Here is a 15,293-nt window from a genome sequence, read left to right as displayed (position 1 = left end):
TTTGAGATAGAGCTGACATTAAAGCTTTTTTATTACAGTCCTCTCCTCTTTTGCTTGGCACATCTTATCATCTCCCTTCTAGAAAGTAAATGGATTGATGGTTATGGACTTGGAAGTTTTACAAATTTAGGGAAAACTTATTTTTCTGGCTGTAAAATTCATGCCTGAAGTAACTTTGGGCCAAATCAACCCTTTCTCCCGATATGATAGATAATATAACCCCTGGAAAATGGACTGTATATTTTTCTAGTTTTGCACACACTATTGGAAGCTTTCAGTGATGATGTTAGTTTCTTTCTTTTTTTAATTAAATATTTTATTTATTTATGAGAGAGAGAGAGAGAGAGAGAGAGAGAGAGAGGCAGAGACACAGGCAGAGGGAGAAGCAGGTTCCATGCAGGGATCCCGATGCGGGACTTGATCCCAGGACCCCAGGATCACACCCTGGGCTGAAGGCAGGTGCTAAACTGCTGAGCCACCCAGGGATCCCCATGATGTCAGTTTCTAATGCAGTGTCATAGATGATGATCTGGGCAGGGAAGTCACTAGGTACCCAGATACTGATATGTCTCTCAGAAGAGAAAATATATTGAAATGATACTGAAGAGCATGGCATTTGCAGCTTTCTTGAGTTATCTGGCTCTTTTCTCAACTGAGAACATTGCTTTGCACACTGTCACCACTAGGAAAAGGTGCTATCCTTCCAGACTTCATTTCCAAAGAGCCTTAAGAATGCAATTGCTTAAATAATTTTCTGTGAGTAAATTAATGTCCTGCACTATTTTTTTTGACTGAATACAATTGTACCTCAAGGAAATTTGGTTTTTCTATTGATCAATGACTATCCCTAAAATAACTTCCTTTGATTCAATTATCATTGAGTCTTGGATAATTTTGAGGGGATGTGGGAGGAATTAAAACAATATTTTTTGAGACTTTCTGAGCCTCTACTATGTGCCAGGCTCTTTGCTAGTTCCTTTATTTATAGAATGTGAATAAAGAAGAACGAATATAATAGAGATTGATTAAACAAAATGTCAAAAATAGAGAAATATTAAAAAGAGAAATACATAACACCTATACAACTCTTTTGTAAACACAGATTGTTTATCAAATTTTGCAATAGAATCTCTTACTTGTGTGCATTTTCCCTAATTGGACTTCCATAAAACCTTCATGCTTAAAGTGTGCCCATTGTTTTCACTTTTTAATGTAATTTTAGTTTCTTCAAAGTGGAGCCAGAATTTAAAGACATTTAGAAAAACAAACACAGTTCAGAGTCCTTTTAGATTTAACAGATTTATCCTAATGTCAGCATATCCTACTAGACCATCTTTTTTTTTTTAAAGTAAACCTTTTATTGAGTATCTTCAAAGCAATCAACATAGCTTTTCAACAGAGTTCTTGCAGAAATTCTCAGTAATTGTTCACACTCATATTTCTTTGGTTTACATAAAATTTAATTAGATAATTGTGACAAAAAGCACAGTTGAAATAAGCAGGTTTGACAGCAAACATAACTGATTCTCATAAGCACACAATTACCATTCAGCGTCCAGAACATAAGTGTGTGGACATGCCAGAGAGCCTATTGGCCATAAGAATTTAGAATGCTATGGCTGTTAATCAGGATGTTTTACAAAGTTAAATAAGAATTAGATATAACCCAGGGGTTTATTAAATAAAAATTATCTTGGAGGCTTTTTACTGTGTTATCTCAGGCAACCAAATTCTCTACAAACAATATGACAGGTAGCTATTAGCAGCCTCCATTTTTTTTAACAGTGAAAATAATTATTGGATAATCATGGCTGAGTCTCACAGTGTCCTTTCAGCTTTTTTCCTTCCAATAATAGTTTGAGAATGTGTAACTCAAAAAAATTAAGGAAGAGAAAGGTTCTGAAAATATCGAGCAATTTTACATGGGTCATACCTTTCCTTCCCTTCCATTATCCCTACCTACTTTCTGCTTGTTGCAAATAATTTGTGGTCTATCCTTCAAGGGGCTCACAGACCAATAGAGATCAACTCACAGATGACAACTGTAAAGTGTCATAAATGAGGTGCTGTGATACAGAGAAGCACAAAACCCTGTGACAGTCCAGAGGGGAGGCATGGAGTTCAACTTAAAACAACAACAACAACAAAAACAACAACAAAAACCACCTGTCTGATAATGACAGTCTCCCTCAAAGAAACCACATCTGAATTAGGTCTTAAAACATGATTTAACTAAAGGAAGAAGTTTAGGCAGACAGAGCAGTGTGACTGGTGGCTGAGGTCATGATCTAACTTGTCTGTCTCCTCAAGACTCATTGCCACACTCGGCATGTGGTTGGTCTTGAACTTTACAATCAACAAATCTGGAACAATGTGAAGGTGAGAACATGTTGTATTAGAAGAATCTTAAAATCAAGTATGGAAAATGTTGCAGATGATACTTGGCATAAGATCCGAATCTTGAAAGACCTTGACTGTTACATGAAAGTTTGCATTTTTAGTCTGAAGAAATGGAAAAGCTATCAAAGAGTTTTAATTTAGGGAGTGACATGAGCAAATCTGCATTTACAAGGATAATCTGGCAGCACCGTGGAAAAAGATCAGCTAAGAAGCAATTGCATTAATTTAGCCAGGAAATGATGAGCATCTAAACCAAAGCAGGGTAGTGGAGATGGAGAAGAGAGGATTAAGCTGATCCCTGAATTCAAATTATTAACTCTTATAGCAAAGACAAGAATTAATAGTGTTTGAGCATTCACAGATTTTTCCTTTCTCCATCATAAATTAAGAAAATGGCAATTCAAGGAAAGGGGGAAATAGTACAGGATATCATTAAAACACTCTCACCCACCCTGGTGCGTAAGCCACCTAGAAGTTACTCTCAAACTTTTCCAATCGTGTATTTCTCCATTTATTTAATAAATATTTATTGATTTCCCTCTTTGAGCCAGGCATCATTCTAGCCTTTGAATGTGTGAAACAAACAGCTTCAATCAAATTCTATCCAAACACCTCTCTAATTTTTCAGTTTCTCTAGATCCCCAGTGACAGCACACAAATTCTCTTCTCCTTTCTCTCCATTTTCTGATTAAGTTTTACTCATGCTCTTTATCAGCTGAAAAGCCACTTCCTCCCATGGGACTTCCCAGCCCCTCCGTCGTGGTTAAGGCCTCACGACTTCTTCCATTGCGCTTGCCCTGTACTTCCTCCAAGAGCACGTCTGACCACATGGTGCTGAACTCATGCTGCTTCAGAAGCCCGTGCTTCCCTAAGGACACTAACACTCTGTTTAGATCACCACCGACGAGTAGGTACTCAAGTACTCTTTGAACAAATAGTGAGGAGATGAATTAAATGCCGCAACACAGAGTTGTGTCTCCCCTGTAAAAATTACACCTTTAGAAAATCAAACCGATTATGACACCTTAAACTGGCATTAAGTGAGCCCCTTCTACTCAAGGGTTTCAAGGCCATTAAATGTTAAATTCTGTATTTCTAGCTTCCAGTTCCAGGTTGAGAAAATGAGCCACATATGGTTAGCTAAACTCATTTGTAAAAACTTGGCATGTTCTCAAACCACATTCAAAGCTTATGTCAGTTTTGAAGACACAAATAAAATATATTTTCTAGAACCTCCCCGTCTTTGGTTGAATTTTTGGAAAAGATCTCCCACGATGTGAAGTTCTGTAAACCAATGTTCTAAGTTGAATCTGAATATCATGATTTGATTTGAATTTTCCATGTACCCTCTCTTTTTCAAGCCATGACACTTTAAGGAGTAAAGACGTCTTATTTATGTACAGACATAAGAAATATTTTAATTTTAAATTCCGAAGTGCCATAGATAATAACATATGTTAATCTTAAAAGCAGTTGTCATGTCTTAAGTAAAAATAAGACTCTGAAAGATGTTCCATAGAATGTTCTATACCTACTCTTTAAAGTTATAAGTTAAATACTTAAAGTTATAAGTATTATAACTTTGAAAAAGGTTTAAAAAATCTTTCTATTCCTTGCTTCAACTTCATTTTTATATTTTTTATTTTTAAATCATTATTAATTTATTATTATATTCTGTACTTTATCGTTATGACTAAGCATCAGATTAATAGGCAGCAATATCAACCTCAAACTCTTGGCAATAAGTACCTTGTGATTAAAAAAAAATGTCATATATGGTTTTCAAGCATAACTCTCTGGCCATGGTTACCCAAGACCCTAACTTTCATAAAAATCTTAAATTTTCATGAGGTTTTGCCACAAATAACCATAAATGCATCCGATATATTTGCCGAACTCTGTATTATACCCAACTAATAATTATGGCAGAAAAAATTATTTTTGTTCTTTTTCCTTCACATTTGAGCAAATTTCTTTTTTTTCCTCACTAATCTGGAGTTAGAGGTATATTGTCTGATAATTACTATCAAAGCCCACTTACGAGAAATAAGCAAATTGCATTGATATTGTTAGAGCGTATTCTCCTTTATGGTGCAATGGGGTGGAAACTGATCATTAAGATGACGATTTTATATCTGGGCTCAGAAAGATAAAAACTGATACAGAGTTGCCTGGCAAACCAGGAAGGTAGGGAAGGCAAATTAATTATTTGCCTAGCTTCTACTTGTCCTGACCACATTGCTAGGTGACTTTGGAATTTTTATATCATTTTAATTTCTCATAACAACCCTGGAGAGTACTTCTACCATTACAAAGATAAAGGTAATGAGGCTCAGAAAGTATGTGTCTCCTACCTCAAATGAGAGAGCTGGTCACTGGTTGATTACATGTCTCATATTCTTTCCGAAGTTATCAAATTTGGGGGAGAGTTGAAATAGTCTAGCAAGGAGAAATAACAGTTGATGCTTAAGAATATCAACTTTAAGTCTAAAACATGGGGAACTAACAGAAATTGCATGCCATCTCTTTGGGCAGGGTTTTTTTTTTTTTTTTCTGTTTTAGTTTGCTTTGGTTTTCTATAATAGATTACCATAGTAGTTAACAAAAGTGTAAAGATTTCATTTTTAACACTTGACCTTAAGATCCAAGATTTAGGGCAGCCCGGGTAGCTCAATGGCTTAGCGCCTACCTTCAACCCAGGGCATGATCCTGGAGACCCGGGATCGAGTCCCACATCAGGCTCCCTGCATGGAGCCTGCTTCTCCCTCTGCCTGTGTCTCTGCCTCTCTCTCTCTTTCTCTCTCTGTGTGTGTGTTTGTCTCATGAATAAATAAATTATTTTTTAAAAAATCCAAGATGCATCAATAAATAGCCAGACATAAGAAATTAAGACTCTAAAAAAAATCTAAGAGAGTTAAGATATTGGGGGCACAAAGATAGAAAATAGGTATCACTGAGGATATGAAGTGCTGAGAATAAATGTTTGAGCCTAAGGCAAGACATCCACAGATTATGGTTTTTGAATGAGCAAGTGAGACTCAGAGAAGACATTAAAGGTGATGGTGAGTGAACAATTTGAAAGAAAATATGAACACAGTTTAACTTTACTGGAGTCAAGTTTCCACATCAAAGCATACTACGTGGTTAAAATATATATATTTATATATATTTATATTTATATTTATATTTATATTTATATTTATATTTATATGTTTTTATATTTATAATATATAATAGGGCAAACATATAAGGTGGTTAATTACTCCCACTTATACTGTTAAATAGAAAGAATATTTTCTTTCTTCTTTTCTTAAAAGATTTTATTTATTTATCCACGAAAGAAAGAGAAAGAGAGGCAGAGACATAGGCAGAGGGAGAAGCAGGCTCCCTACGAGGAGCTTGATGTGGGACTCGATCCCAATACCTGGGATCATGCCCTTAGCCAAAGGCAGATGCTCAACCACTGAGCCACTCAGGCATCCCTAGAAGGAGTATTTTCAAGAAAGAAATAAGTAGGATATAGTTAGCTCCTGCTCTCCAATGACATCATTGCATCTTCTGATCTAAGTTAGCCAATAGCATTTATGGAGTAACTGTTGCATTCTACTGGTTCACTTTGGACTTTCCATTGCCAGGAGTTGGGAGAATGGATCCCTGGGGAGCACAGATGACAAAACTCCACAAAGTTCCCTAACTAAGCCCTCTATCTATCTTCACAGTGGACTTATTTCCTTTATTCATTTTTCCTTCACAAAATAAACATGTTTGAGCACTTACAGTGTGGCTAGTAACTATAGCAAGGAGCAAGAATGTAAAATATCTGCCCTCAGGAAACTCCAGGTGAGTGAATGTGAACAGCCCCATGTCCTCCTAAGAGTGCAATGTGACTGGGATGAGTCCCATCCACCAAAAATATAATTAATGATGCTTCGCAGAATCTGATTTTGGCTGAGGTGTTTTACCCGTCAAAATAGAAAAAGGTGTAACACATTAACCTCTTGGCTTATTTTAACATCCAATTTTCTTGTACATACATTGTTTTAGCTGGAGATGATCCCTGGAAGAGGCCAATGTTGGAAGAGAAAAAGGATGGAGTTCTGGAGCAGGATCCCCTCTGGTGGGGTGGGCAGCATGGAGTCTTTGGGGTCTGGCCTTGATGTGTGTCTGAAGAGAAAGCAAGAGGGGGGCAGGATCAATACAAACTTTTTAGGTAATAATTTTAATGAAGAAAGTCCAAATATTAATATCCTTGTACTCATTTAGCGTAGAATGCCTGACATGAATAACTAGCAGATGATGGTAGTCAACTTGCCCACTGGCAAATTTTATTATTTCCTTTACAGCTGTTGCCTCCATTCCTCTCCCAGATTTCTCCCCATTTATTTCATGGTTGAAAGTGCCTCTTTCCAGATACCAGATAAATACACCTTCTTGAAGAATATACTAGATTACACATCAGTGTTAGAGATGGAGTTTCAGCTCAGCTTCACAGCATTGTTTCAGAAAAAAAAAAAATCCAAACAACAAACTCCTAAGTGACCTTTCAGTTTGTATTTCGAATTCCTCGATACACTTGAAAGACGAGATATGTATGCACATATATATGGATTGGAATTCAGTTATTTTTCAATGGTTCTTAAGAAATATTGGCATGTTGGCTTCAACATCACACACAGAAGCAATGCCTCTGTCACTTTGAGAGCTGACATCTCACCTTGCTAGCTCGCCCTTCTCAGGGGTTGTGTTTTTCATCTCTGAAAGGTGACAGTTCTCAGAAGGAGACGCAAAACATTAATGCTGATGGATTTCCAAGAAGACAGCCAGACAAATAAAAATCTCTGTCGAATAGCATCGTCAAAGCAGTTTTGAAGTTCTTGTTTTATATATTTGTCTGTCATGATCAACAGGTGCTTTGAAAAACTGAAGCAAGTATTGAGGGAAGTTAAGAGAGCATGAGGACTCTATTTGTCTAGATTATCTTGGTACCGGGATCCCTGGGTGGCGCAGCGGTTTGGTGCCTGCCTTTGGCCCAGGGCGCGGTCCTGGAGACCCGGGATCGAATCCCACGTCGGGCTCCCGGTGCATGGAGCCTGCTTCTCCCTCTGCCTGTGTCTTTGCCTCTCTCTCTCTCTCTGTGACTATCATAAAAAAAAAAAAAAAAAAAAGATTATCTTGGTACCTTGAGTTGAATGCAGGAATTTGTTTTGACTTTGTGTGCAGTTTCTTGAGGTTACATGGTATCTTATACCACCCTTTAAAAACACACTCTGACCAGGCAAATGATGACCCTCTAAAAAATTCAGGAGGACAGGATTTAAAAGTGGGAATTTTGAAGCTAAAATCACTGAGCCATATTGTATGTCAGACTCTGTGCTAAGAGCTTCATATGCAGTATCTCAGGTAAACTTGGTAGCAATGTAGCAACCCATGAGGCCAGTACGACTGTTTAACAGATAGGGAAATGGTCTTGGGGATCAATCGCTACTATTGTTTGGTTGCTGAATGATGGAACTGGGGAGGGAGCTCATAATTCAATGACTCAAGAGCACAGATGCCCAGGCCAATGTTTTGTTTGGGGGAGGAAGTTTACAAATATTTTATCAGTTACTTCTGGGAAATAATCTCCTTTGATAGAAGCAATACTTTGGGTTTGTTTGTTTTATATTGGAAAACCTAATCTACAACTAGATCTTGCAACATTGTCTTCATTGTGTGAGAAAAAGCATACTTGTTTAAATTCAGGATTATGAAACTTATTTTTATTTTTATAACATGAGATGTGTCAGGCTTCATCTATCTTGAGTGTTAGAGTTTTATTGCAAAAAGATTCTGTTTTCTTCAGCCCACGTAACTTTCACTTCCAGCCAAGTATTCCTGCAGTGGAGTTGATCCTACCTCCTCAACCACCATTTAAATGCTTGGTCTGAAACAAGAGCATGCCCTATTTTCCTAGGCATTTATTATTTCTGTGGTCCCACATTTATTTGTAGGCTTTCTCTTCCCTCTTCTTTGGCTTCTGAGTTTCATTTGGTTGTATGATTATTCCCATGTGAGTCAGTTCACACCTTCTAGATGGCAGAAACCAAGCTCGATGGGGTTAGAAATGTGAGAGATTTAGGGGAGTCTGAGTGGGTTAATTGGTTAAGTGTCTGGCTCTTGATTTCGGCTCAGGTCATGGTGTCAGGGTTGTGAGATACAGCCCTGTGTTGGGCTTTGTGCTGGACATGAAGCCTGCTTAAGATTCTCTCTCTTTCTCCCTCTGCCCCTTCCCCCCAATGGTGTGTGCACACAACCTCTCTCTCTCTTTCTCAAGAAAAAAAAATATGAAAGATCTATGGAGAAGGATGCATAGGACAATGGGGAGGGAGCTGGAATAGGCAGGGTAGGACTCAGGTCATGATGCAACAGGACATCTGCTAAAGGAGAAGTAGTGGGCTAAGAAGAGCCTCCTACCATGGTGTAGCTGTGGGAAATGCATGGCCAGCCCAATAGGGGAACTCAGACACCAAGACTGCCCAGAAAGGACTCCCACACTGGGCAGAAATAGCCAGGTCCCATACCACATCATGCTTAGCTACTGGTGAAGAGCTTTCTAGGACAGAGTGACCTTGACTAAAATGCTGCTGCAGATTTGAAGACTTTGTCATTGTTGGCTATCACCTGCTGACCTTAGAGAAGTTTCTCTTGAGGAAGATCAGAGCTACATGGCTTCATGGCTGTCACACTCCCCCCCCCAGCTTTCCTCAGCAGACATTCTTCTCTTATAGGTTTGGGAGACAGCTGTTTCATGGCTCCCTCAGGTCTTTTCCCCAGGGGAATCTTACAAGGGAACAGTTAGAATGATAAACTATAGCTCTCAGCAGTGCAGTTCATATGGGGGCTGCAACTGATACTCAGTCTCTGCCCCCCTCCACCATTTGTTCTAAATTTACCTCACTGTCACCATTGGTTAACAGCTCTGCTGGTCTCAGTGGCTTACAGGCGGTGAGACTAATCCCTCCCATGGGAGGTTGGAGCCCCTGGTATCCAAATCCTTCTTGGGCCAGGATTGCTGCGAGGGACTGCAATTTCAAAATCACAATTGGGCAAGGGAATATCAAAAGCAGTTGCACACATTTTTCTTTCTGCCCCAACATGTGACAGCAGCCCTGCTCCGCCTGCTAATCGGGATCAAAGAGTTGTTCCACAATAGAGACTTGTCTTCTGGCCTGCTGGCCATTACAAAGGGAGTTCAAATTACCCAGGAGGCAGCTATGGCTTGTTGCTCAATGGAACACTTCCTATGTCTTCTAGAAAGAGTGTGGGGACTAGGATCTCTAACTATGTAGAGCCCAGAATTATAGAGACAGAAAATATAAATTGCCCATAATGACCACTGGGTTGTTGATTGTTGGCTAACTTCATTCCTCATGACAAGTTCTTGCTTGAAGGGAAATCTCAGTGGCATATACCATAGCTGCTGTACCAGTATTTGTAGAAGATTATGCATCCTCATATATTCTCATGTAACTTGCGGCGATTTCCTGTTGGAGGAAAATCTATCCCTACCCCACTGATATCAAGTTTGGCCATAAGCCTGGTTTTAGCCAATGGGATATGAATGAAAAATTATATGTCATGTCTGAGCAGAAGCTTTAAGAGACACTATGTGGTTCCGTGAGTCCTTTTCTCTCTGCCACAAGAACATATCCCAGGAGGGCCTAGCTCCTACCATGAAGGAGGCCTGTAGATCAGAGCCATGGCTAAAGCACAGCCAACCCAATTAATGCATGCAAGAAATAAACCTTTGTTGTTGTAAAGCACTAAGAATCAGGGATTGTTTGTTACTATATGGATCTGGCTAGTAAATGGTGCATTTTGATATTTGTGATATTTTGCTGGTTGCTAGCAAGTCTCCTTTGTCCCACTTTCTGATATTTGTGTTTCCCTGGCTATTCCTAAATAACAGATGTCTGCTCATTAATGGCTCTAACTATTGTTCTTAATATTTCTGGGAGATCTCTGGATTGACTATCTCAGAAACATCTGGATACAGTCTTTAAAAACACAACTCACTGGCTGCACATACAGAGGTCCTGACTCCACAGATGTGATTCGGTAGTTGTCTTTAGTGTGGGGGTTCTGGAATCTGCATATTTTTAAAGCTCCACAAGTTCCTACAATAGATTCAGGAATTGTTGTATGTTATATTCCACAATCTTCCATTTGCTATAAGCTAATCATCTTTACTGGTCTCTTGAACTTAGAGGTACCATTACCTTTATTGCTTACCCTTGGACAATGGCCTTTGTATCCAATTTATTTTAGTCCCATCCCTTTGTCCTGCATTCATAGCCTGATCATATAAAACTAGCAACTCAGACCTACTATTGTTTGAAGTATACATTGAATTTCTCTTTGGGAGAAGTGTGTGTGTGTGTGTGTGTGTGTGCGTGTGGATCTGTGTGTGTGCGTGTGCATGGACATGTATGAACAAAGGCATTCAGAGTTAGATGAAATTGTTTTATGCTGAAAAAATGTAATTTCGAAATGAAGCAGCAGAGCTAATTATCTGTCTGGAAAAAGGCTCAGGCTCTATTTAGGTCAAAAGTAACAGAGAAATTGCTGATACAATTATTCCTAGTAACTGTCTCATAAATGCCTATGTGCATTAACACATGCATAAATCCCCTCACGTGGCTATGTTACTCGGAATGAGATGACTGTCTAAATAAATCCATAAAGCACTCCTTGTGCAGTGATATGACAACAGAAATAAGGAAAAGATGAGGATGCAAAATGATTGAAGGCAAAGTTACACAAAATCAAATATCTATGAGAAAGATGAAGGTTACAATCATCACAAGTTAAAGAGAAACCTTCCCATTCCACCACACCCATCCCCCTCCTCCACCACTTCTGTTCCGCCTTAAATTTTTAATGATTTTTCCTAAACTATTCCATTTAAGTAAGCTTCATTTATTTTCTGATGGATGTTCTTGAAGAAAGCACACAAAATAAAATACGTGGCAACTCTGCCCAGGCTTAGGACGCTTACAACCACGATGTGGAAAGCTCCACCCACCCAATCCTTTGACTTCATTCATGCTTCTGGATATTCATTGCTCAGGATAGTGTAGCCAGCTTCCAGCCATCTTAATTTCATTTTGCAAAGATGGTATACTCATTGTCTGAATATCCACTCAAAATATTCAGAAAAAAAAGAAATAAATATAAACAAATATTTTTGACTGTGTGCCAAGTCATTGTCCAAATTAACGCCAGAATCAGAGTCTCATGTTCTTTCTGAATCCTTTCTGGCTCTATCCACTATGGTCATATAATTCTGCTATGTCCTCAACCAAAGAGGGAAAGAAAAAAATTCATTTTCCATTATTGTTCCTGTTAGAATGTAAAATTTGTGGCAAACATTATAATGGTATGAAAGATACAATACAGAGAATGATAGAATCTTAGCTTGAATTTCATCATGTTATAAAGGCAGAACCAGCCAAAAATTTAGGTTAAAAAAAAAAGAGTTTAAATAAACTTATGTCTGGAAAGGTAGACTCTACAGGCTTCCAAAATCCATATACTCGAAGCTACTTTTTTAATATTCATATCTGTCTAAGAAAATCAGTGGGATATTTTCAACAAGGTTTCTTTTTGCTTCCTCTATTGATGAATAAACATAAATGGGGAAAACTCTAGAAAAAAAAATCTTTAAAAATTTCACATTGACACTCCTGTCTTTTTTCTTCATCCAAGAGTCACTATTACTTAATAACCTAGAGAAAGGGCCAAGAGTCATTTCCTATATGAGTCACTGAGCTTCAAACTGGGATCTCTTATATTTTAAGACGTTTGATCGAACTTTCCTCCGTAAAACATAAGAACCTTCCATTTAAAATTTTTTTTTTTAATTTTTATTTATTTATGATAGTCACAGAGAGAGAGAGAGAGAGAGGCAGAGACACAGGCAGAGGGAGAAGCAGGCTCCATGCACCGGGAGCCTGACGTGGGATTCGATCCCGGGTCTCCAGGATCGCGCCCTGGGCCAAAGGCAGGCGCCAAACTGCTGCGCCACCCAGGGATCCCCAAGAACCTTCCATTTAAAAACTTTGCATACTCCATGAAGTGTTTAGAACGATCCCAGGATCCCATGATACTTCCACTGTATCTCTTTATTTATTATTATGCTATTTAATTCTGTGAGGCCAGCTTATTAGTAAGAACTGAGCTTCCAGTATCAGTGAAGGTTCCTGGAGAGCTCCCAGAGGTTAGCACTTGCAGCCTTGCTCTTTCTCTCCCCCCTGTATTTGGTCATGACACCTCTTTTGTTGCTCTTTGCCTTGTTTTCCCCACTAAATCTACCAGGTAAAGAGCAGGGATGTGCTCTTTACCTGGTTGAGGAAGTGGAGAAGAGTGTCAGGTGCTGCCCACTTGACCTCAGTCGTGTGTCAAAAGACAGCCCAGGCGAGTCATTGTCACCGGCCTCCTGCCTGCTTTTAAGCCACCCACAAGATCTCCCTTAGGGGACGCGATGGAAGCTGACATGTGCCACTGCGGGACTTTCTTCTCCTTTAAAATACTATGTTGAGAGTATCTGGATGCCAGGATACTGGGGTGGCTGGAAATAAGTGTTGGGGTTTCCGATGATAATCAGGTTACATCTGCTCTCCCGTCGGACTCGATGCACAGGTGCAGCCTGTGCCGGGCGATGCATTCGCGCCTTCCCCATCCCGGTTAGGGTCCGCGCTCCCCCGGGCCGGGCCGGGGCGGGGTCGGGGTCGGGGTCGGGGTCGGGCTCCGCCGGCTCCCCTCACCCCCCGCGCGGGGCTCTGCTCTGTCTTGCAGCATCGGGGGCGACGTGGGCCGCGGCCACGAGGGGAGCTACGCGGGCAAGCACTTCCGCATGGGCTTCATGACCATGCCCGCCCCGCAGGACCGCCTTCCCCACCCCTGCGCCGGCGGCTTCTCCGTGAGGTCCCAGTCCCTGCACTCGGTCGGGGGCACAGACGACGACAGCAGCTGCGGCTCCCGCAGGCAGCCGCCCCCCAAGCCCAAGCGGGACCCCAGCACCAAGCTGAGCACGTCCTCCGAGACGGTCAACAGCGCCGCGGCGCCCGGCAAGAGCGCCAAGGGCCCCGAGCGGCCCGAAGGTAAGAGACGGCCGACCTGGGGGGGCGCACCTGTGGGGTCCGCATGTGCTTGGGCCCCGCACCTGTGGGGTCGGTGTGGCCCTGGGCCCTGCACCTGTGGGGGCGGCATGATCCTGGGCCCCGCACCTGTGGGGTCCGCATGTGCTTGGACCCCGCACCTGTGGGGTCGGTGTGCCCCTGGGCCCTGCACCTGTGCGGTCGGCCTGCCCCTGGGCCCCGCACCTGTGGGGTTGGCATGTGCTTGGGCCCCACACCTGTGGGGGCGGCATGGGCCTGGATCCCGCACCTGTGGGGGCGGCATGATCCTGGGCCCCGAACCTGTGCTGTTGGCATGTGCTTGGGCCCTGCACCTGTGGGGTTGGCATGTGCCTGGGCCTTGCACCTGTGGGGTCGGTGTGCCCCTGGGCCCCGCACCTGTGGGGTTGGCATGTGCTTGGGCCCCACACCTGTGGGGGCGGCATGGGCCTGGATCCCGCACCTGTGGGGGCGGCATGATCCTGGGCCCCGAACCTGTGCTGTTGGCATGTGCTTGGGCCCTGCACCTGTGGGGTTGGCATGTGCCTGGGCCTTGCACCTGTGGGGTCGGTGTGCCCCTGGGCCCCGCACCTGTGGGGTTGGCATGTGCTTGGGCCCCGCACCTGTGGGGGCGACATGAGCCTGGACCCCGCACCTGTGGGGGCGGCATGATCCTGGGCCCCGCACCTGTGGGGTTGGCATGTGCTTGGGCCCCGCACCTGTGGGGCCTGTGTGCCCCTGGGCCCGGCACCTGTGGGGGTGGCATGTGCCTGGGCCCTGCACCTGTGGGGTCGGTGTGCCCCTGGGCCCCGCACCTGTGGGGTTGGCATGTGCCTGGGCCCTGCACCTGTGGGGTCGGTGTGCCCCTGGGTCCCGCACCTGTGGGGTGGGCATGTGCTTGGGCCCCGCACCTGTGGGGTCAGCATGCCCCTGGGCCTGGCACCTGTGAGTCAGCATGCACCTGGGCCCCGCACCTGTGGGCTCTGCATGAGCCTGGATCCCGCACCTGTGGGGTCGGCATGAGCCTGGGCCCTGCACCTGTGGGGTCGGCATGAGCCTGGGCCCTCACCTGTGGGTCAAGATGTGCCTGGCCCCGCACCTGTGGGGTCGGCATGCTCCTGAGCACCTGCCTGCCCCCCTGGGTCTCACAGGTCTGCCTTCCCCTCAGACAGGAGGCCTGGAGCCCAAGAGGCCTTTTGTTAAGGTGTCAAGGAAGGACACCCAGAGGGATGCATTTATATCATCAGAAAGGGAAGGCATCCTGTTGCATATTTTTTTACCCCCTTAAAACTTCAAATCAGGGATGCCTGGGTGGCTCAGTGATTGAGTGTCTGTCTTTGGCTTAGGTTGTGATCCTGGGGTTCTGGGATCGAGTCCCGTGTCAGGCTCCCTGCAGGGAGCCTGCTTCTCCCTCTATGTCTCTGCCTCTCTCTGTGTGTGTCTCTCGTGAATAAATAAAATCTTTAAAAAAAAAAAAAAGCTTCAAATCATTAGGAAGTGGTTTGGCCTCGAAAAAGATCTAAAATTTCTATTTTCTTGCTTTGATTAGTATCATTTGTATGGTCACAAAAACATTATGTGATTCTTAGAGGAACATTGTGAGGCAGAAAAATAGAAGGCAAATTGTAATTATTTTAGGACTGGTGATTGGGGACACTTTGGTGGACTGCCTTCCAGTGAATATGGGCACACACGCTGTGTATATATTTCGGTGTCTACTTCAATCTCAATCTCTAC

At 42.7% G+C, this 15,293-nt stretch overlaps 1 protein-coding gene across 5 annotated transcripts in view; it reads left to right on the top strand.

Moving 5' to 3' along the window:
• NYAP2 (neuronal tyrosine-phosphorylated phosphoinositide-3-kinase adaptor 2) overlaps positions 1–15,293 on the top strand; it is a 260,549-nt gene that overhangs the window by 94,425 nt on the left and 150,831 nt on the right. For all 5 annotated transcript variants that reach the window (XM_072719374.1, XM_026006199.2, XM_072719375.1 and 2 more), the window contains one exon: positions 13,237–13,541. In XM_072719374.1, the coding sequence (XP_072575475.1) occupies positions 13,237–13,541 (305 nt within the window). The remainder of the gene's footprint in view (positions 1–13,236; positions 13,542–15,293) is intronic.

The sequence above is a fragment of the Vulpes vulpes genome, chromosome 9, assembly GCF_048418805.1.
Source record: "Vulpes vulpes isolate BD-2025 chromosome 9, VulVul3, whole genome shotgun sequence".
Lineage (NCBI taxonomy): Eukaryota > Metazoa > Chordata > Mammalia > Carnivora > Canidae > Vulpes > Vulpes vulpes.
This window is presented reverse-complemented; position numbering and strand designations above follow the sequence as displayed.